Source organism: Echinops telfairi, unplaced genomic scaffold, assembly GCF_000313985.2.
Source record: "Echinops telfairi isolate 266 unplaced genomic scaffold, ASM31398v2 ScPeMD7_5;HRSCAF=22, whole genome shotgun sequence".
Lineage (NCBI taxonomy): Eukaryota > Metazoa > Chordata > Mammalia > Afrosoricida > Tenrecidae > Echinops > Echinops telfairi.
The window spans coordinates 29,579,058-29,600,548 of NW_022103901.1; the positions used below are offsets into that span (position 1 = coordinate 29,579,058).

At 61.3% G+C, this 21,491-nt stretch overlaps 2 protein-coding genes across 2 annotated transcripts in view; one reads left to right on the plus strand and one right to left on the minus strand.

Moving 5' to 3' along the window:
- CACNA1H (calcium voltage-gated channel subunit alpha1 H) overlaps nt 1–17,025 on the plus strand; it is a 66,690-nt gene extending 49,665 nt beyond the window's left edge. The window contains exons 19-38 of the mRNA XM_045286023.1: nt 2,986–3,399; nt 3,942–4,042; nt 4,143–4,266; nt 4,571–4,639; nt 4,727–4,911; nt 5,002–5,128; nt 5,225–5,350; nt 5,515–5,604; nt 5,728–5,920; nt 6,588–6,605; nt 7,642–7,793; nt 9,267–9,376; nt 9,461–9,594; nt 9,825–9,895; nt 11,706–11,784; nt 12,878–12,999; nt 13,310–13,561; nt 14,100–14,271; nt 14,461–14,645; nt 15,231–17,025. Of these exons, the coding sequence (XP_045141958.1) occupies nt 2,986–3,399; nt 3,942–4,042; nt 4,143–4,266; nt 4,571–4,639; nt 4,727–4,911; nt 5,002–5,128; nt 5,225–5,350; nt 5,515–5,604; nt 5,728–5,920; nt 6,588–6,605; nt 7,642–7,793; nt 9,267–9,376; nt 9,461–9,594; nt 9,825–9,895; nt 11,706–11,784; nt 12,878–12,999; nt 13,310–13,561; nt 14,100–14,271; nt 14,461–14,645; nt 15,231–16,238 (3,732 nt within the window). The 3' untranslated portion in view covers nt 16,239–17,025. The remainder of the gene's footprint in view (nt 1–2,985; nt 3,400–3,941; nt 4,043–4,142; nt 4,267–4,570; nt 4,640–4,726; nt 4,912–5,001; nt 5,129–5,224; nt 5,351–5,514; nt 5,605–5,727; nt 5,921–6,587; nt 6,606–7,641; nt 7,794–9,266; nt 9,377–9,460; nt 9,595–9,824; nt 9,896–11,705; nt 11,785–12,877; nt 13,000–13,309; nt 13,562–14,099; nt 14,272–14,460; nt 14,646–15,230) is intronic.
- A 715-nt stretch (nt 17,026–17,740) lies between these two features.
- On the minus strand, nt 17,741–20,710 carry TPSG1 (tryptase gamma 1). The gene is made up of 6 exons (XM_013005484.3): nt 20,596–20,710; nt 20,239–20,265; nt 19,650–19,833; nt 18,916–19,181; nt 18,128–18,270; nt 17,741–18,049 (listed from the first exon to the last, which is right to left on the minus strand). The coding sequence occupies exons 1-6, from the start codon at nt 20,708–20,710 to the stop codon at nt 17,741–17,743; spliced, it is 1,044 nt and encodes a 347-aa protein (XP_012860938.3).
- Between the last annotated feature and the right edge of the window lie 781 nt (nt 20,711–21,491).

A 21,491-nucleotide genomic window follows, 5' to 3' on the forward strand; every position in this document is an offset into this window, starting at 1 on the left:
CATAGGAACCATTATCAGTTGGGTGTGTACTCCGCCCACAGGAATCAAACTAATGGCCTTTGGCTCCAGAGAGAGGTAGTCTATTGTCTCCAGCAGCAGGAGTAGGCCCAGCCCTGCTGTGGGATGAGACAGCAGTCTGGCAGCAAGTGTTTGACTTCCCCCCACAGCAACGGGTCACCGAGCTGTGCCATGGAGGTGACCTGAAGGAGGTGACCTGAGTGCAGTTTGAGGAGCACGCAAACTCACTGCCCGCGGGTCAATGCCAACTCTAGAGGCCCGCTGACAGAGTAGAGCTGACCCTGTGGGTTTCTGAGACCGTCACTCTTTACGGGAGCAGAGAGCCCTGCCTTTCAACTGCGAAGCAGTTGGAGGTTGCAAACCGCTCACCATGCAATAAGCAGCCCAGTGTGGATCCACTACACCACCAGGCTCCATCATTCTTCCAAGGAGCCCTGGTGGTGCCGTGGGTTAAATGTGGGCCTGCGAACCCCAGATCCAGAGCCCAAGTGCACCAGCCACTCGCCAGGAACAAGAGGAGGCAGTGTGCTTCTGTAAGGAGGCCAGTCGTGGACAGCAGATGGGACAGCTCCACTCTGTCCTACAGGGTGGCTGTGAGGTAGATCCCACTCACTGACAGCTGGAGGTGTGCTTTTTCTTCCTGCTCTCTCCAGGGGGTCTGCCTGGCTGTGGCAGTCTGGGTAGACTAGAGAAACAAATTCTGGAGGCTCATATGTGTATAAGAGAGAGTTTTATAGAAAGCGTAATTGTACATTAAAAAAACATCCCAGCCCTATTCGGATCAAGTCCCTAAGTCCGATATTAGCCCATATGTCTGATACTAATCTATGACATCCTTTTCAGGATCACGAAACACATGCAATGACGCTGAATGTAGGAGGACCACAGGCCAGTGGCAGTAGAAACATCTCAGTGCTGGCAGAGGTCTTCAGTTCTCAGGGCACGGGGAACTGTCAGCATAGTGCCATGTGTCGTGTCAGTAGAGAGTGTCCAAGGGAGTGAGGCGAGAGAGTATGTCTCCCACCTCCAAGGAGGACATTACAGGAGTCCCCAGAATCCTCTGGAGGCCATGCCCACACAGAGGCTTCATCGGCTATGACCTGATTGACAGACTAGACTCCACCCCTTCACTCTTAATCCTTTCAAGTCCCAAATTGACACCAGATTATGTAACTACCACACAGGCCACTGCCCTTCCTTAAAAGGATGGAATGGCCTGGCGTGTGAGTGTGTTGCGTGCCACAGGCTCAGCCCAGAACCACTCTTTACTGAACAAGCTGGAAAGTTATGGGGTCGAGCTATCGCCACAGATCTGCTTCCACCAGGGGATGCAGGAGAGGGGCCGATGAAGCTTTCCAGGGAGCACCTTCACAGACCACGTCGTAGATAAGCTAGCCCGGCTTGCCGCTTCGAGCCCCCCAGAGGTGGTGCCAGAGGCTTGCACAGGGGCTCCGTCTCTGCGTGGTTTGCCACGTTGTCGTAGTTGTTAGGTCCCGTTGTGCTGTCTATGGCTCACAGCACCCCATGCTCAACAGAACAAACACCAGCCAGCCAAGTGCACCGTAGTTCTCAAAGTGACGTCTGTGCTGCTCTTCAATAACAGCACGTTCTTTTAAAGTTTAATTATTTTGAAGCTTGAAATGGATTTATTTAGATTTCCCCGCCCTGTTAATTTGTGGAAGGTAGCGCATCCATAGTCACAGGGCCCATGGCCTCAGAACAGTGAGAGAATCTGAGCAGCCCCCGCCCCCACCTGTGTCTGTGGTTCTTTCCTCTTTTATTAATTCTCCAACCCATCCTCTTTCCACCCTCCCCCTTTTCTCTCCATCCTTCCCCGATCCCTCTCCCCTGCACCCCCACTTCATCCTTGTCTTCTAAGTCATTTCCTTAGATATGAGCATCACTTTTCCCCTTGTTTTGTTTTGCTGTTTTTTTCCCCTTTATAATAATGGTGTCATGGAATATTTATGACATTGACTAACTTTGCTGAGCTTAATGTCCTCCGGTCCTGTCCATGTCACGAGGTGTTTGACAGATGCGTCATTTTTCAAGGCTGCATACTATTCCATTGTGTGCACGTGTGCTAGGGTTGTGTATCCATTCCTCCACAGACGGGGTGTTTGGTTGTTTCCATCCTTTTGCTGCTAGAGAAGTTGTGTACTAGACATGGGCGTGCATGTCTTTAACACTTCAAAGAGGTCTCTGGCAGCAGGTGTGCCCAGTGCAGGGTATTGTTTTTGTTTTTTTAAAGTGTTCCTTCCATGGGTGTCGATTGGTGGGTCCAAGTAATGTGAAATCCTTGACAACTTCAGTCCTCTCTTCCCTTATCATCATGCTGCATGTCCGTCCAGTTGTGAGGATGTGTGTTTTCTTTGCGTTGAGCCCCATCCATGCCCAAGGTTGCAGTCTTTAAACTTCATCAGCAAGAGCTTTCAGGCCCTCTCCTCTCCCAGCAAGCAAGGCTGTGCCATCTGGATGTCACACATTGTTAACAAATCTTCCTCCAATCCTAATGATGCGTTCTGCACACGTCAGCCCAGTGTACAGGCTGAAGAAGTATGGTGAAAACGTACAGCCCTGACACACACCTCTCCTGATTTTAAGCCAAAAAAGAGCCCCTCGTTCTGTTCCACCAATCACCTCATGGTCTGTGTACACACAGTTAACCAAAAAACCCAAACCCACCGATGGTAACTCATAGCCGCCCTGTTGGACAGGGCAGACCTGCCTCCCTAGGGAGAGCTTCCAGGGCTGTCATTCTTTACAGAAGCAGACTCCCGAGTGGTCGGTGGGTTCCGACCACTGACCTGAACCACTGTGCTACCAGGCTCATTGTAAATGCCAGCTGTTGGGGTTCTGAGGGCTGATGCCAGTCAGGAAAGACATCTCCAGCCCTCTGGGTGGAATGAGGAGCATGTCTGGGCAGGTGCCACGGGCCCCAGCTCACCCTACCCCCTGTCCCCCCAGTCCAGCCTTCGAAGCTCGCCCTGCGCCCACTGGGGCCCGAATGGGACCTGGAGCAGCCGGCGCTCCAGCTGGAACAGCCTGGGCCGTGCGCCCAGCCTCAAGCGCCGGAGCCAGTGCGGGGAGCGGGAGTCACTGCTGTCTGGTGAGGGCCGGGGCAGTACGGACGATGAGGCCGAGGATGGCAGGGCCAGCACGGGGGCCTCCTCCCCAGGGGCACGAGCTACCCCGCTGCGGCGCGCTGAGTCCCTGGACCACCGCAGCACGCTGGACCTGCGGCCCCCACGGGCGGTCGCTCTGCTGCCGGCCAAGTCCCCTGACTGCAACGGGCAGACAGTGGCCCTGCCCAGCGAGTTCTTCCTGCACATCGACAGCCACCGGGAGGACCCAGCCGAGTTTGAAGAGGACATGGAGGATGTGAGTGGTCAGGGGACGCCCTGAGCCTGGAAAGCCCTTGCCCTGCTCCTGTCTGGGCCTGAGTTGGGGGACAAGGACTCAGAGAGAACACTCAGAGGAAGGGACACAAGCTCAGGCTGACCACACACACAGAGGTCAAGAGTGTGGCCAGCATCATATGGGCATGCTCGCAGTTGGGGCCCACTTTCAGTTGACCCCTCCATCTCCCTAGAGTGTGAACAGTGTTAGAAGTGACCCCTCGAGCCCCAGGGCTGGGCCTCTGTCTCAGGGTTTGCCCCTGGTTGGTTGTGAGCCATCGCAGATGGGCAGCAAATGGGACCTGGTTGAGGAGGCCTTTAGTAGCCCACCTCTAAGCAATGGGGACAGGACTCAGGCGGACCCCCAGTGCCCACCCACCTGGCCCCAGCAATGCTCAGCAAAGATCACTAGCCCATTGCTCAGGTAGGGAAGGTAAAGGCAGTGTCGAAGGTGAAAGGGTCTGGACGCAAGGCCGAGGTCATTGGTGAGTGACCAGTCCCCTCCTCGCCACCCCCGCCCACCAGAGCTGCTGCTACCGCCTGCGCGCGCTGCTGGGCCGTCACCAGCCCGAGTGGTGCCGCCAACGTGAGACGTGGGCGCTCTACGTCTTCTCAACTCAGAACCGGTGAGCGAGGCAGGAGCCCGGCGTGGGGGTGGGGGTGGGGGAAACAGGCCTCAACACGTCTTCTCCCCCGCCGCCCCGCCCGCCATCCCCCCCCCCCCAGGTTCCGCATTGTCTGCCAGAAGGTCATCTCCCACAAGCTCTTTGACCACGTGGTGCTGCTCTTCATTTTTCTGAACTGCATCACCATCGCGCTGGAGCGCCCGGACATCGACCCCGGCAGCACCGTGCGTCCCGGGCCCGCCCACCGCGCAGACCTCGCCCACCGCCCCCAGCCCCCGCTGCTCTGGCACGCTGTCCATGCCCTACCCCAGCCCCATCCTCCCTCCCACTGTTCACACCTTGCTCACTGTCCCACCCACCGCTCTGGCACTGCCCTGCCATATCCTCCCATCCAGTGCCGGGCCCCACCCACTGCCACGACCCCGCCTTTCACTCCATTCCCCCTTCCTCCCACCACCTATGCCCCGCCCCTCCCAGTGGGTCTCCCAGTGTCCCGGCCCCTCCCCCAGCCACCGCCCTCTCCCGCAGGAGCGGGTCTTCCTCAGCGTCTCCAACTACATCTTCACTGCGATCTTCGTGTCTGAGATGATGGTGAAGGTGCCGGCAGGTCCAGGGCGGTGGGAGGGCCCGGGCCCCTGTGTGCATCCCGGCACTGCCGCTGATGCCCCTGCCGGGCACCCGCAGGTGGTGGCGCTGGGCCTGGTTTCGGGCGAGCACGCTTACCTGCAGAGCAGCTGGAACGTGCTGGACGGACTGCTGGTGCTCGTGTCCCTGGTTGACATCGTGGTCGCCCTGGCCTCAGCCGGCGGCGCCAAGATCCTGGGAGTGCTGCGGGTGCTGCGTCTGCTGCGGACCCTCCGGCCCCTCAGGTGAGTAGGGCGCTGGACTTCCTGGGCGTGCCCCCCCCCACCTGCCACTCTCTGCGGGCCGGCCCCTCAGCAGCCTGTCCACCCCTGCAGGGTCATCAGCCGCGCCCCGGGCCTGAAGCTGGTGGTGGAGACGCTTATCTCGTCCCTCAGGCCCATTGGCAACATCGTCCTCATCTGCTGCGCCTTCTTTATCATCTTTGGCATCCTGGGCGTGCAGGTGGACTGCCCTGGCACCCTGCTCCGGGAAGCTGGGAGGCTTGGGGTGGGGGTGGGGTGTCTGGGGCCTCCAGGTGACCGTCTCCTCCCTGCGCAGCTCTTCAAGGGCAAGTTCTACTACTGCGACGGCCTGGACACCAGAAATATCTCCACCAAAGCCGAGTGCCAGGCTGCCCACTACCGCTGGGTACGCCGCAAGTACAACTTCGACAACCTGGGCCAGGTGGGTGCCAGAGACAGTCAGGGACCATCCCTCCTCTGGGGGAGGGCTCATGGCCCTGGCTGGGGTCCCGGGACCCCAGGGCAGGGAGCTTAGTGGTGTGTGTATGGGGACGGGGCGGCTGCTGGGCCCAGCCTGTGCTCAGCGCCCCCTACTTTGGATTCCAGGCCCTGATGTCCCTGTTCGTACTCTCGTCCAAGGACGGTTGGGTGAACATCATGTACGACGGGCTGGACGCCGTGGGCATCGACCAGCAGGTGCCTCCTGTAGGCCGGTGGGTGGGTGAGCAGTGGGCGGTGCGCGGTGCTCCATGCGCCCCGCCCCCGCCTGCCTCGCAGGGCCATCCTGAGAGCAGCCATGTGTGCGCCCTGTGCCCGCAGCCCGTGCAGAATCACAACCCCTGGATGCTGCTCTACTTCATCTCCTTCCTGCTGATCGTCAGCTTCTTCGTGCTCAACATGTTCGTGGGCGTCGTGGTGGAGAACTTCCACAAGTGCCGGCAGCACCAGGAGGCCGAGGAGGCGCGGCGGCGAGAGGAGAAGCGGCTGCGGCGGCTGGAGCGGAGGCGACGGAGTAAGGCGCCCCCGGTGGCCGGTCGGTACCTGCGCGCCCGGGCGGCCGCGCTCTCCGCGCCAGGAATGCTCTGCACGCTGCTGTCTGTCCCCTCCTCTGGGAGCCAGCGCTGCGGCCGGAGGCAGGGACCCAGAGTGGCCGCTAGGGCCCAACAGTGAAGGATGCACTAGCTCCCCCGCCCCCAGACCCCAGGGGCGTTGTTCCTAACGGGAGCCAGCAGGCCTGCCCTGAGACAGGGGGCTCCAGAGAGGGGAACTTGGTGCAGAGTGCCCCCTCCTCCCAAGGAGAAGCTTCACCTCGTGTGAACCCCCGAGAGGCAGCAGGAGAAACTCCACAGAGAGCAGGTCCATGCAGCTTGGTGCCAAAGCCCCCCACTCCCCGGGGGGGCGCGCAGCTTAACTCCCATGTGATCCCCAGGGGGGTGGGCTCCAGAGAGAGCAGGTCCATGCAGTTTGGGGCAAAGAACACCCTCTTAGTCAATCCTGGTCCCTAGTCCCCAAAGACATGTTAATTCTCATATGATCCTTCGGGAACGCCATAGCGGGCAGGCTGTGTGTCTTTCAGGGCTTAGGGCAGGGGCCTCCCTGGGGCAGGGGCTTCCCTGGGGCAGGGGCCTCCCTGGGGCAGGGGCCCACCCTGGACCCTGAGACACCTCCTTGTTTTCCAGGCCAGCTCCCCAGCCCAGGTACCACCCGCACGTCTTAGCCTGCTTCTGCCCTGGCTGGATGCACGGGCTGCCAGCTCGCTTGGCTGGATGCACGAGCTGCCAGCTCGCTTGCCTGGCCCTGCGCTGCCTGCCTGAGGGTCAACCCCATTGCCCGCCTGCCCCCACACACCCTCCCCTGTCTGGCTTACACCTCGGCTGCTGCTGTGTCTGGCTGCCGGTTCTGCGTCTTGTGGCGCATGTTAGCCCAGGCCCTCAGGCCATGCTGGGGTGGGCTGCTGGGTGGAGGGTGAACGTTTCCTGCAGGGGGCGTGGAGGGTGGTGGTTGCCAGCCTAACCTAGCAGAAGCGCGATGGCAGGCATGATGTGTGCTAAAAAGGGGCACCGCGGGCAGTGCTCAGTGTAGACAACCCCTAGGGGGCACGCAGGCCAGGATCCCCCAATACCATCATTTCAACCCATCCCAGGCAGCATCCCTAGTGGGGCTGGGGTCCCACAAACTCCAGATGACAAGCCTCTGTCCCCAGGGACTCTGGGGAGGGGAGGTGGTCTCCCCCATCCCTGGCCCCCCACTCCACCCCCAGTCACTCAGAGGGGCCTGGGCCCAGAGATGGAGGTGGGCAGGGATCCCTAGGGGGTATGGGTGGGTTAACTTGGCCTCCAGCCTCCTTTTGGGCACTGCTTTTGGGTGGGGATCCCTGCAGGAGGACAGTCAGTGGGTTAGCTTCCCCAGCATTCCCCCACTCCCACCCCCTACACTCTGCCACCCATGTTTCCAGGCAGTCCCTCCTTATCTTGGACCCCTAGAGAGTCCTGAGAGAACCCCTTCTGTAGCCTGAAGCAGACACCCCCAGGCAGGCTGGATGCTGAGGTTGGAGGAGGCGCAGGCCTCCCATTACAGTGCCTGGACGCTCCCCTGTGGACAGCACACCTGGCCCCCCCTCCAGGCAGCCGCCCCTGCCCCCAGATATATTCCTCCCCACTCAGGCGTGGCCCCGCTCCAGACACGCCCCTCCCCAGAGCCTGGCATCTGGGCTTACGCCACCTCTCCCCGCAGAAGCCCAGCGCAGGCCCTACTACGCTGACTACTCGCCCACCCGCCGCACCATCCACTCTCTCTGCACCAGCCACTACCTCGACCTCTTCATCACCTTCATCATCGGGGTCAACGTCATCACCATGTCCATGGAGCACTACGACCAGCCCAAGGTGGGGCTCCGGGCCGCCCGGGGACCCCACACCCAGCCTGCAGGGCCTAGAGCAGGGGCCCTGCAGATGGAGGGGCGCAAGACAAAGTCTCACGAGAGCACAGCGCCACCTGCTGTCTCGCAGCATGTAACACGCCTTACTGTGATGGCCCGGCTGGAAGAGTGGCGACCTCTTAGAATTCACCCCTAACAAAGCCGGCACCCTGGACTCTGGGGGTTCATGGTGAACAAAAGCAGAGAGAGAGAGAAAAGGGACCCCTCTCGGTGATGCTCCAATTACATCTGCATTTCATCATCTCATTAAAGACAGAATCCCGCCACCACCCTGTTCCTTCCCCGACCCTTCCAGGAAGGGTCTCTCCCTCATTCTTGGGGAAGGATCTGGCACGCTGGCCAGCCAGTGGACTCAGGCTCCGTTGGGTTTTCAGTGGCTGGCTTTATTGCTAGGCCTTTCTTCCTAGTCTCAATCTGGCCACTCCACTGAAGCCTGCCCACCATGGGTGACCCTACTGGTATTTGAGATTCCTTAGCTGAGCTATTTGCGTCCCAGTAGCACACTGTGAGATAGCGCTAGCAGGCAGTTGGGGCGGAGAGGGGGAGGGGAGAAGACAGACAGGGGTTGTTATAAAGGTACGATATCCGAACAGGCTGCTCACCACAAGGTCAGCAATTCAAAGCCACTAGCCACTCTAAGGGAGAAAGATGAGGCTTTCTACTCCCCTAATGATTCTCAGCCTCTGAATCTCACAGTGGCAGTTCTACTCTGTCCTACAGGCTCACTGTGAATCAGAACCCACTCGATGGCGGTGAGGGTTTGGGCTACATCCAAGCAAGCCCACCTCAGTGGACGCTGCTCTCAGTGGACACAGATCCCCCCAGCCTTTCTTCTCAGGCACTCGGGGGAGATTCAGACTCACCACCTTTCTGGTCCGCAGCCCTTCCAGGGACTCCCTGCTGCACCTCACTGTTTGGGCATAGCGGGGCTGGCATGGGCCATGTGAGGAAAGTGCCAAGAAGCAGGCAGGAAATGGCACGTGTACCCTGGTCTACTTTGACCCCTCACTCCAGAGGTCCTAGGCCGGTTCCCCACCATCCAAAGGCTGTCCCCCAAGCTAAACTGTGTGTGTGTGTGGGGGGGGGCGGTTTCACGGAGGTGATGTACTCCGCCTCATGCAGACTGTACATAAAGTAACTGCTCACTAGCTGTGACCCAGAAGGCCGGGCCCAGAAGAGCAGAGCCAGAGTGAGCTGGACAGTGGAGACAGGGTGGCTTCCTGGAGGCGGTGGCATGCTGCGGGTGACTGAGGAGGGTTTGACCAGGGCTAGAAAGCACCATTCACTGGAGACCCCATTGCGATCCACTGGGCACCACCTGTGCACTGTGCTGGGGTCAGGGCTGCTGGCTGCCGAGGTGCGGGTGGCAGGTGTGAGTGGGGCCACGGGCCACAGTCGTGACCGTGGGTCCTCTCCCCAGGCGCTGGACGAAGCCCTCAAGTACTGCAACTACGTGTTCACCATCGTCTTTGTGGTGGAGGCCGTGCTGAAGCTGGTGGCCTTTGGCTTCCGGAGGTTCTTTAAGGACAGGTGGGTGGCCTCAGGTGCTGAGACTCACCCTGGGAAGGTGTCCGTGCCCAGCCGGCACTGAGTCCCCCGCCTGCGGCCCGCCAGGTGGAACCAGCTGGACCTGGCCATTGTGCTGCTGTCCATCATGGGCATCACGCTGGAGGAGATCGAGATGAACGCCGCGCTGCCCATCAACCCCACCATCATCCGCATCATGCGTGTGCTCCGCATCGCTCGGGGTACGTCCTCCCCTCCCCATCCGGCTGACCCTTGGCCAGCAGCAGGCAGGCAGAAGAAGCCACGGGCCCCTGTGGAGGGCTCCGCCCAGCCCCAGCAGCCTTCCTGCCTTGGTGGCTGGCCCTCACACTCCCACCCAGCAGGCCAAGGATGGTGGTTCCCAAGCCCTGTTGGGGAATGCTGGGGCTTGGGGGAGAGCCCCTGCCCCCACTAACACCTTCCCTCACTCCAGTGTTGAAGCTGCTCAAGATGGCAGTGGGCATGCGGGCGCTGCTGGACACGGTGGTTCAAGCCCTGCCCCAGGTAGGTCGGCGGCCCCGCTCCCAGGGAAGGCATCCCAGACACCCCCAGAAGAGAGGGCTGCAAAGTTGTCCTCTCCGCCATCGAGCATTCCTTTGTTCCCTGCTCCGCAGTGTGCCAGGAACAGCCTGGCTATGTGGCCATAGCCTCTGGGGGACCCATGACTCACCTCCACTTCACTGGAGCCACATCGAAGGCAGGCAGGCCATAGCAAGGGGATGGGTTGGGGGAAGCGAGGATTTTCCAGCACGTTGTAGCCCAGGCAGCTGCCCAGGGGGAGCCTGCTCAGACCCTCACTTCCTGAGCCACAGTCATCTGAAACAGAAACAGTACTCCTGGAAGCTACTCTCTGGGTGCCCTATCCTGCATAGATCCACCCAGTCACCCATAAATCTCTCTGTTCATGTCCAACCTGCTCAGCCAGACAACTGCCCACCCACCCAATCAGCTGTCCGTGTAAACACTCACCTAACTGGCTGCCCATCCTACCAACCATGCAACCCTATTCACCCACCCAACTATTCAGCCATCCAAACAACCAGTCAACCAACCAACTCGCCAGGCATCCAACCAACCATCTACCCACTCACCCTCCTAGCCATCATCCCACCATCCACCTAACCAGCCATCCACCCACTTACCAACCAATCAACTATCCACCTACCCATCCATTCATCCACTCACCCACCCAATAAGTCATTTAACCAACCAACCAACCATGAAACCAGCCACCCATCTAGCCAACCAACCTTCCAAAGAATCACCTTCTCACCCAACAGGTTACTCATCGATCCACCCACCCAACCAGTCATCCATCCAACTATCCAGCCATTCAGCCAACCAGCCATCTACCCACTCAGCTGGCCAGCCACCTGCCCATTCACCCAACCAGTTAGCTTTCCAATCAGCCATTCTTCCAACTAGCCACTCATCTACCCACTCAGCCTACCAGTTATTTAACCACCTATCCAACCAGCCATCTATTCAGCAACCCAGCCAGCCAGCTAATGAACCAACTGCCCAGCCATCCAACCAAACAACCCTTCAACCAACCACCCTCCCAGCCAAACATCCACTCAACCAATCAGCCAGCCCGCCAACCAATCATCCAACCAACCAGCCATCCATGCACCCTCCCATCCATCCATCCCATCCACCCACCCATTTGTCCTTGTGTCCAGTCCTGTTCTGTTTATCCACCTAGCCACCTCCCAGTCACCCCATACACACTTAACACCATTCATCCCCTCACACCTAGTCTTCTCCTCCCTACCCACCATCTGTCCTTGCAACTACCTAACCCACCACTGTGCCACTCCCCGGTGCCCCTTCAGCGGTGTCCTCAGCCTCCCCTCAGAATGACACAAGGGTCCCTATCTGCTCTTGGCATTAATGGGATGCCAGGAGGGCAGAGGCTGATCCTGACACCCAGAGAATGTCTAGGGGTGGTGTGGGTGCGGGGAGGCTGGATTGAGGGGGGCAGCAGGGGCAGGGACCATAGAGGCAACACGTGGCATGTAGACTGGACCGGGTCTTAGAGAAAGTGAGGGTGAGGGTGTGGGCAGTGGTGTGACTACTCTGAGTGGCACCGTCTGTCAGTAGAGACCTTCTTGAAGGCAAGGCAGAGAGGCAGTCCTGTGTGGGACAGGCTGGGTGGTATGAGCGAGGATCCAAACCTGTCTCTGTGCCTGGCACAGGCCCCCTGGGGAGCAGCGATGCCGTGGGAACAGTGGGGGGGGGGGCGGTGCTGGCGTGCCTCGGGTGTGGGCTACCCCTGCTGCCGCCTGATGCTCTTCTGCTTCTCTCCATGTAGGTAGGGAACCTTGGCCTACTTTTCATGCTCCTGTTTTTTATCTATGCTGCCCTGGGAGTGGAGCTGTTCGGGAGGTTAGGTGAGAGCCACCTCCAGAGCCCGAACACATGAAAGCTGGACCCGGGGGCCTGGGAGGGCATGGTGGTGGGGCCGGGCCGTTGTGTGTGTCCTTGTCCAGGTGTGCACACACAGACACCCATCTGACCCACCAGGACATACACATGCATGCGTGTGATTCAGATGTGTGGATGTGCAGACAGGCCTGTGTCACACCCCAACACACACACACCCCAGCAATCACACTACTACCGTCCCAGGGGCAAATACTGGGGACCTGCCTTCTGTCCATTGTGGGATGGGAGTTTTGGGGGCCTCCCAGGCCTCTGACCTTCTCCTGGGTGCCCCTATCCTTCTCTGGGGGCAGTACAATCTCTGTTGGGTCTCCCATACCACCCACAGTGTCACCTGGGGCAATTTGCCAACCCTCTGGTGGCTTCCAGGCCACCAACTGTCCCTTGTTGAGGTGGCTGTGGCTGACGAGAGTGCTCAGGGATATTAGTGGCCACCCAGGTACTCCCTCAGGTGAGCTCTGGTCAAAGGTGACTTGGCTACCTTTCCAGGAAATCCAGAGTCTCACTCTACCCCATAACTGGTCCTTTAGGACCAGGCCAAACTTAGTGACTCCAACACTTTAAGGAGGGCCACAGACTATCCCTGTGGGTTGGCCCAGGAAGCTGGAGAGTAGGCAGTGCCATTTGTTGAGGATGAGTCATAGCCAGACTGTGTAGTAGTCCATTCAGACAGTCCCAGATCTGAATGCCTTTTAACTCCCTCCCTTCCTATCCCCATCCCTCCCCGCCCCCACCCGCCCCTACTCACCTCCCTCTGACCAAGTCAGTCACCACACTCCTCTTCACAGCCTGGGCTAGATGGAGACAGATGGGAGGGAACCTGGATCTGTCCCAAGGAGGAATCTCCCTTTACTGCTCTGACTGAACAGAAGTGGCCCCTGAGAGATCTACCTTTGGGTCCTCGTCAGCAAAGATCTTAGAGATTGGCCACTGTCCCCGCACACAGAGAGTGGAGGCATCAGGATGGACAGGGCTGGTGGTGGGTTACCGGACACGCATGGTCGCAGCTGACTGACAGATGGGGTCTTTGTCCCCTTGCAGACTGCAGTGAGGACAATCCCTGCGAGGGCCTGAGCAGGCATGCCACTTTCACCAACTTCGGCATGGCCTTCCTCACACTGTTCCGAGTGTCCACAGGTGACAACTGGAACGGGATCATGAAGGTACTGCTGCAGCTGGTGGGGGGGTGGGAGGGGGACTGCTGGGGCAGGCAGGTCTCCTGGAGGGTGGATGGCTTCAGGAACTCAGGACACTTAGGGTACCTCAGAGGACTAAGCTTGAGCTAGCCCTAGGTGGGGCCTCAGGTGCCCCTCAGAGGCTTGAGGGGCTGTTCAAGGTGAGGAAGGGGCTTGGAGGCTGTGGGGGTGGAGTCTTCCAGGGGGGAGGGGCTGGGGGAAGGCTCCAGGGCTGGTGGTAAGCCGCTGGCATGCCGAGGTTGCAGTCGGACAGTCGGTGGCCCGCCCCCTGTCGCAGGACACGCTCCGAGAGTGCGTGCGTGAGGACAAGCACTGTCTCAGTTACCTGCCGGTGATCTCGCCCGTGTACTTCGTCACCTTCGTGCTCATCGCCCAGTTTGTGCTGGTCAACGTGGTGGTGGCTGTGCTCATGAAACACCTGGAGGAGAGCAACAAGGAAGCCCGCGAGGACGCTGAGCTGGACGCCGAGCTGGACGCAGAGATGGCCCGCGCTCCAGTCCCTGCTGATGCCCCAGATGCCACCACGCCGGTACAGTGGCCCTCCCTGGGGAAGAGGCTCCCAGGAAGGGTTTGGTGAATGTAGTGGGCGGGATCTCTCAGTGAGCGGAGTACCACCGGTGATGTGGGGTCATGGGTGGGCACATGGGTCGGGAAGAGTGTGAACCGGGGGTCCTCCAGGTGGGACAGAGGGCCGGCATGATGGGTGGGGTCCACTAGAGGTGGGGCAGACATGGTGGTGGGCAGAGGTCCCCTATGTGGGGCCAGAGGCCGACGTGTTGTGTGTGGGGGTGTACCCCTAGTGGAAGGAGGACTGGCACAGTGGGGAGGTCCCATTGGTTAGGGTGGAGAAGGGGGCAGATTTGGTGGTGGGCAGAGAGGTCTCTAAGGCAGGATAGGGGGCAGACAGGTTTGGTGGGTGGGGTACTACTGACCGATGCAGAGACTGATGTGGTGGGTGGGAACTCAGGGTGGGGGAGGGCCTGTTTCTCTGAAGAGGGGAGGCAGAGGGCGGATGTGGTAAGCGGGGTCCTGGGCAGCGGTGGCCCTGATGTAGCCTTCTGCCCCAGGAGAGTCCAGGCGCGAGCCCCGAGGCCCTGAACTTGTTGGTGGTGCGCAAGGTGTCCGTGTCGCGCATGCTCTCGCTGCCCAATGACAGCTACATGTTCCGGCCTGTGGCTCCAGCTGACCCCCCGACGCTGCAGGAAGTGGAGATGGAGACTTACGGGGGCACAGCCTCGGGTAGGGCCTTTGGGGGTGGGGCCTCCAGACAGGGGCGTGTGGGACCCGAGGCAGGGGAGGGACTTGGGGAAGGGGCGGGACCTCAGGGTGGGGCCCGAGGCAAGGGAGGGACTTCCGGGAAGGAGAGGCCATCCGGCGAAGATGGAGGGAGGCTCGTGCTGTGCATATACACTCCCCGCCCTCTTCCAGGGACCGTTCCCTCGCCCAGCTCGCCCCCCGAGGAGCCCCGTGCGACCCTCCAGATCCCAACCGAATCACTGCCTCTGCCGATCGCGGCCGCTCCATCCCCAGGGAGGTCCCTGGACACCTTGCGCACCCTCTCCCCGCGAGCTGCGCCCCGCTCCCCCATCCTCAACCGGCTGCTCTGCAGACAGGTGCGGGCAGCCTGCCCTGGGGGGTGGGGGGGTGGGCTTGTCGTTTGGAGGAGGAGGGGGGAACCAGTGAATCCAGGGCATCCTTGGACTTAGGGGGTGTGGGTGGCCAGGCAGCGGATGGCAGATGCCCCGATGCGAGGAGCCCTCACTCCGGCCCTTACCTGGCCTCCTTGGCAATCCAGCCTGTGGTGAGAACTTATGTCCACCCCAGAACGTCACCCTAGGGGCATCCAGCTGAGCCAGTGGGATCACTGCTCTGGGGAGGGCACCCTGGGCACACAGGCTCTGACCAGCACCGTCCCCACCCGCGGTGCACCGCACTTTCCTCTCTGCCCCTGACCTGCATGCAGCTGAACAGAGCCGCACAGTGCTCGCAGTCTGTCGGCGGAGCGTCCAGGGGCCTGCAGAGTGAGGGGGTCCTCAAATGGAAGGGATGTGTCTGCTAATGAGTCCAACACCATCCCAGCTTGGGGCCCCTCCTGGGAGTCTGCTCATGCCCGCTCCCCCACCTGACTGTTGCAGCCAGGGTGAGGGACAAGTTTTCTGCGCCCTGGGCACCCCCTGACCTGACCCCATGCCCCGCAGGAGGCCGTCCGCACCGACTCCTTAGAAGGACAGATTGACGGCTCTCGGGACAGCGTCCCAGACCCCAGGGAATCAGGAGAGAAGACTGTGGCCCGGCCTGCATCTCTGGGGGGCCCCCCACGGACCCCGCCCCACTCTCCGAGACCTGCGAGCTTGCGCACGCGCCGGCACACGTTTGGACAGCGTTGTGTGGCCAGCCGGCCGCAGGCCGCCGACGAAGCCACGGACCCAGCCGATGAGGAGGTCCGCCACATCACCAGCGCGGCTCGGCCCTGGCCACCCGAGCCCAGCAGCCCTGAGGCCTCCCCCAGCGACTCCTCGGCCCGTGGGGGCCTGCACCGCCTCTGCGGGATCGACAGCTGGAGCTGCCGGCCGGGGAATGGCCGGCCAGATGGGCAGAGGCAGCCAGGAGCAGAGCCAGGTGGGGACGGTGGGCATGACGAGGTCCCTGAGGCTGAGCCGACCCTGGGCGCTCGGCGCAAGAAAAAGATGAGCCCCCCCTGTATCTCCATTGACCCCCCCACGGAGGACGAGGGTGCCAGCCGGCCAACAGCGGCAGAGGGCAGCAGTACCACCCTTCGGCGGCGCACCCCATCCTGCGAACCCTCTCCAGGTCCGGCCACCCCCCATAGGGACCCCTTGGAGCCCACGGAGAGCCTGGGGCCCGGAGTGGACCCTGCAGGCAAAGGTGAGCGGCGGGGCCAGGCCCAGGGCCGCTCAGAGCACCTGACTGTCCCAAACTTTGCCTTTGAGCCGCTGGGCATGGGGGCCTCCAGTGGGGACCCATTTTTGGACAGTGGTCAGGGTGAGACCGCAGAACCTCATGCTTCCTCCTTAGGGGTCACAGTGCCTCCAGGGCCCCACAATATTGCACCTCCTGTGCCCCCTGGTGAGCCCCCGGAGAAGGGGCAGGGGGTGCTCCTCACAGCCCCCCACAGCCCCCCAAAGAAACCAGGGTCCCCCCCAGGCACCCCAGCCCCAGACAGCAGCGTGGAGGACCCTGTGTAGCTTTGGGGCCAACAGCCTAAAGGGTTTTGTGGTGGGATCTCGGAACCTCCTGGGGACCAGCCCATGGGGCTAGGATGGACCCTGGCTCAGGCCTGTCCACCCCAGGGGAGTGGGAAGCACGGGCATCTCCGAGCGGAGCAACAGGGAGAGGACTCCGGTCGGGATGAGTCAGGATCCCCAGGTGGTAGGTGTGGGTGTCCCAGGTTCACGCTGTGGTTGAGGCCGTGCCCCCTGCTGTGGATAGCCGTCATGTAGCCCCGGGAGACGGTGGATAACGGCCCCAAATGACCAAAAATGGACAGTACCGCCCCCTCGGGGACTCTGTCAGCGTAGAACATGTATTTTTTTAGGGAACACGCCCCGGTCTCTGTGACCGGCACGGCCCAGCTCATCTCTCTCTCTCTCACTCTCACACACACACACACACACACACACACACACACACACACACACACACACACCCTCCGCATCCATCAGGCCTCACCCCATCACACCCTGCCCCCCTGTCACCAGAAGCTGTGGGTTTCTCTCTCCATCCCCCTGCCCCCTCCCACACAGGTGGTCTGGAAGGCAGCTCCCCCTCCCACGATGCCGCCATGCCACAACGGAGCTGTGACCCGGGGCAAAAGGCACCCTTCTGCGGGGCTCTGGTTGTGGGGTTCCAGGTCTGTCTGCTCCATTCAGGTTCCACGTGGCAGTAATATGGCACAAGAGATCCTTCCTGCGCTGAGGCCAGGGAAGGGAGAAAGGGGAGCAGGCGAAGCTGAATAAAAGTTAACTTATTTCAGAAGCCTGTCGGGCTGGCTGCAGTCCAAGCATGGGGGCGGCAGGTGCAGGCCTGGGCAGTCCCTCCGCCTGTCTGCCCACCCTGGAACCAGTTGCTTTAGAGAGACAGAGAGTGAGCAAGCGTCCCTTAGCTGTATGCTGGCTCCAGCCACTCCTGAGGAAGCCCCAGGCCCTACCCCCGCCCTTCTCTGCTCTGTGATCCTAGAGTGAACCATCGTGCCATTCCAGGGAGGCAGCCTGCAGTGCCAGCTGCAGGCACAGTAGCTGGAGGACCTCACAGAGCTGTCTGCCTGGCAAAGCCTTAGGGCTCCCTCCCTGCTGGTCTCCCTGTGTCCACTGAGGTCTCTGAGGGCTGTCTTCCTTATATGGGCTGTGTGGCTCAGGGCTCAGACTGCAGTGTGAACCTCGGGCCCCGGGACCAAGGACCACAGAATAGTGCGTGCAGACAGCAGTTTATTTGCTCCACATCTGGCCCGACGTCTGAATTCAGACATCCCGAGGTTCTAGGTCAGGGACAGCTCCCTGACCCATGGGTGGCAAAGGGGTGGGCGGGCCAGTGTAATTTCCTCTCCATCTGCTGGGTCCCCAGTGCTGGCCAAGTGTCTCTGGTTTGCACTGCCCAGGGCTCACAGGGCAGGTCATGGTACCGCCCCAGTCTCAGTTCCTCACAAGGAGATGAGCTGGACCTCCTGAAGGCCCCTGCCTAGCAGGTGGCTCTAATCCTCCATGACCTGCCAGGAAGGGAGGAGGGCAGGAGCTCTGTGCAGGGAGAACTTGGCCACCAAGACACAGAAGACCAGGGCAAGGAGGAGTCCAGGGAGGAAGAAGCTGGCCAGGAGGGGCAGTGGGGCCAGTTCAGAGCCCCTCGCTGCCGGGATGTACAAGTGGATCCAGTTCACGTAAGCAGGAACCAGGGTGTACACACCAGGCCGGTCTGGACGGCCACAGCCCTCTCCCCAGCTCACCACGCCTGCCTGCAGCCAGCGGCCATCCACCTGACAGACCAAGGGCCCTCCAGAGTCATCCTGCAGTGGAACAGGGGGTGCTGGGGATCCCCTCACCAGGTTTTAGGCTCCCCCATCCACCCACTCCCACCTGCTCACCTGGCAGGCATCCCCCGGGCCCTGGGCACACAGCATGTCCAGCTGGATGGTGCTGCCCGTGCTGTTGTAGTCCTGCCTGCAGGTCTCTGTGTCCACGATGGAGACCTGTACCTCCTGCAGGCTGTAGGGGGCATGCAGAGGCTCTGGGGAAGGGGAGACAGGCTGCAGCTGAGCTCAGGCCCCAGCACTGGGGGACATGGGTGCCCCAACCCAGTCCCAGTGGGTAATGCCAACTCGCTGGGACACAGGTGATGGATAGACATTAATACCTGAGTGATAACTAGTGTATGATGGTCACACTGCTAGTGGGTAGACACTGCCACCTTAGAAGTAATGTGTGACAAGACACTATCCCCATGTCCCTTCATTCCCCCACTGCCCACCCCCCATGTCCTCATCCCTCCACTAACCCCTCCCTATGTCCCCTCACCCCTCTACTGGCCCCGCCTCCATGTCCCCTCATCTCCCCCCTTTTGGGTGCCTCCCCCCCACCCCAGCTATCTCACCCCCCTCTCCACGCCCCAGAGTGTCCAACTCAGAATTATAGTAAGACAGCCATTTACACCCTAGTGAGAACCAATGTAAGATAGTCACACGGGTGGTGGGTAGGCATTCACACACCATAGTAAGAATTAGTGTATGGTAGATGCTGCCCCCTTAGTGAGAACTAATGTATGATGGTCTTGGCTGTTGGGAGTCTGGTGGTCCCAACCCCCCTGCCATTCCTCTTCAGGCAGCCTGGCCTCCATCCCCGCTGGGCCTGACCAGGGGGCTCTGGGGCTCCTAACCTCCCTCCTGCGTGTAGCCCCAGCCAGTGACCCAGCACCGAGTCCCAGGCTGGAAGCTGGCGGAGGCCTGAGGGAGGCAGACAGGCAGGACCCAGCGTGAGAGGCGTATGGGTGTGCTCAGCTGCACCAGGGCTATGTCCCCACTGGTGCCCGGAGGTCCTGGGCGGCCCAAGTACAGGACAATTCGGCTGACCGTGGAGAAGCTGGAGGACAGAGTGATCCTCAGTTCGCCCAGGTGGACTTGGTAGTCTGATGAATTCAGGGACCTGGGGGTGGGGGGCGGGGGGAGGAGTGGGCTGCCTGGGGAGCATCCCTGGTCCCCAAGCAGCCAGCTGAGGCCAGGGATCAAAGCTGCACACAGGTCAATCCCCTCAGGGGCCCAGACCCCACTTGCCCCTCGGGGCTCTAGGGTCCCTGCCCTCCACAGCCCAAGGGCTGAGAGGGAGTATGAGACCAGGGTTTCTGCCCCTCACCCTGCAACTGGAAGATAAGAGGTGTGCTATCTGTAGCATTCCACAAACAAGGGGTGCGGGTCACAGTGGCAGACTGCGGAGGGGGCGAGGGAGGGGAGCACTGAAGCTGCCTAACTGGCTGGGGGGTGTGCACACCCCAGCCCCGGGGGCTCCTGAGCGCCCTGCACAGACTCCCAGGATGTAGCCACGCCCTTCTTGACGGAGGGGGAAGTCCACCAACCCCCACCTAGCCTGGGCTACCCTGTCACCCCGCACACTCACCCTGAGAAGCAGTGGGCAGCTGTGAGCACCCACTGGGTACTGAGCAGGGTCCCTCCACACACGTGCACGCTGTGAAGACGCAGGCTGACCTGCCACGGCCACGCCCCCGCCTGGGCCTCGTGCCCTCCCACGATGCGGCCCCCGATGCGGCCTCCAGCCTCCAAATCCTGGGGTTGGCCACACCCTGAGCCAAAGGGGTGGGCCTTAATGGGGGTGTGAGAGGCTGGCTGCCCTGCCCTGGGGCCTTTCCTCTAGGGCGCCTCCTAGGACCATCCTCCACCCCATCCCTTTACACAGCCCCTCCCCACCCCTCCCTGGCCCCTCCCCCATGCCCTCTCATCCCCAATTGGTCCCTTCCCCTCCACTTGACCCTCCACCATATCCCCTCATCTCCCCTCTATTGCCCTGTGCCATCTCATCCCTTTACCCCTCCCCCTGCAGGCCCCCCCTTCAGAGGGGTCATGCAAGCCCCCAGACAGAGTTTGGTTTCTTGCCCCCCACCCCCCACCATCACTCAGGAGCAGCTGCCAGGGAGAGGGGTCCCTGCCAGGGGGCCAACCACCAGAGCCACTTAGCCATCAGAACTTACCTGCCTGGAGAATGCCCCCAGACACACCTGAGGGAAGAGAGGGGCAGGCTCAGGCTGAGGGTGGGATAGGGGTCTGCTGGCTCTAAGTAGAACCTGGAATGACCCGAGGGGTGGGCTGGGGTCTGGTGCAGCCTGCCTGTGGGGGATGTGGCAGGGGTGTGGGGGTGTGGAGGGGTGGGCAGGGCCCAACAGCTGCTGCCTGGGGTGGGACCAGAAATGGCCATAAACAGACAGCTGGGAGGCTGAGCAGCTTAGCCAGAGCCCTCCCCTTCCTGCACCCCAGGTCCCTGAGACTCATCTGGGGCCCAGGGCTGCTCTGTGTCTTAGACTCTACCCTGGATCGCCCTGTCAGCCTACTGCACCCCACCTTCTGCAGGGGCATCCAGGCATCCAGCGAGGACCGCCTGCCCCGGCGGCTGGCCAGGGCGTCAGCTCCTGGGAGGAAGGCCAGGGGGAAGTGGCAGGTGGCCATCCAGGCCCCGACATGACGCAGACATCCTACTCACCAGCACCCGTGCCGCACTCTCACCCCCAGACCTAGGCTGGTCACCCACCGTGCAGGGCCAGGAGCAGCAGGAAGCTGCTGGGCCCCAGGGCCATGGTGTCCTCTTAAGTGCTGGGGAGGAGAGAGAGAGACACCTGGCCTGATACATATACTGCACTGTGGGGCAGGGGTGGGGCCAAGGGCAGTCTCCGGAAGGGAGAGATGCCACCCATGCAGCTGTGGGGTGGGGGAGGGGCCAAGAGCAGGCTGGGAAAGGGAGAGACCCCCATGCAACCCCCCAAGCTGTAGGCAGGGGAGGGGCTGAGGGAGGCCTCGGAGAGGGGAGGGCTACTCCACCTGAACCCCACCCTCTGCAGTTATGAGCTGGTCCTGGGGAGGAGGGGGATACCCCCTACAGCTGGCGGGTAAGAGAAGGGTCGGCATTGACCGGCTGCCTGTGTGCCCCATGTGGACCCCACGGCCCAGGCAGGCAGTGACCAGCAGGACCACCGGGGAACCACAGCCAGCTGGGTAGAGTCAGGCCCCCACAGTGACCTGAGCCTCCTCTCTGCCCTTCATGGGGAGGGTCAGTGCCACCCCCTTCAGGAAGTCCTCCTTGGTTGCCCCGGTGCACACTGGCCCCTGCCTCTGTCTATGGGAAGCGTGGTCTCAGGGAGGCTGCTACGGAGGGTGGCTCTGGCCTCCGGGCCTCCAGCCCCCACCATGTCCCTGTCCCACATCCGTCTCCAGACACAGTCACACAACTGCC

What these genes read in the sequence shown, in the direction of transcription:
- TPSG1 (XM_013005484.3), bottom strand. Translation starts at nt 20,710, where the DNA reads ATGGCCACCTGCCACTTCCCCCTGGCCTTCCTCCCAGGAGCTGACGCC. An exon ending in TGGGGGCATTCTCCAGGCAG is followed by an intron (nt 19,834 to 20,238) that starts GTAAGTTCTGAT and finishes CCTTTGGCTCAG; the next exon opens with GGTGTGGCCAACCCCAGGAT. An exon ending in GCCCGGGGGATGCCTGCCAG is followed by an intron (nt 18,050 to 18,127) that starts GTGAGCAGGTGG and finishes GTTCCACTGCAG; the next exon opens with GATGACTCTGGAGGGCCCTT.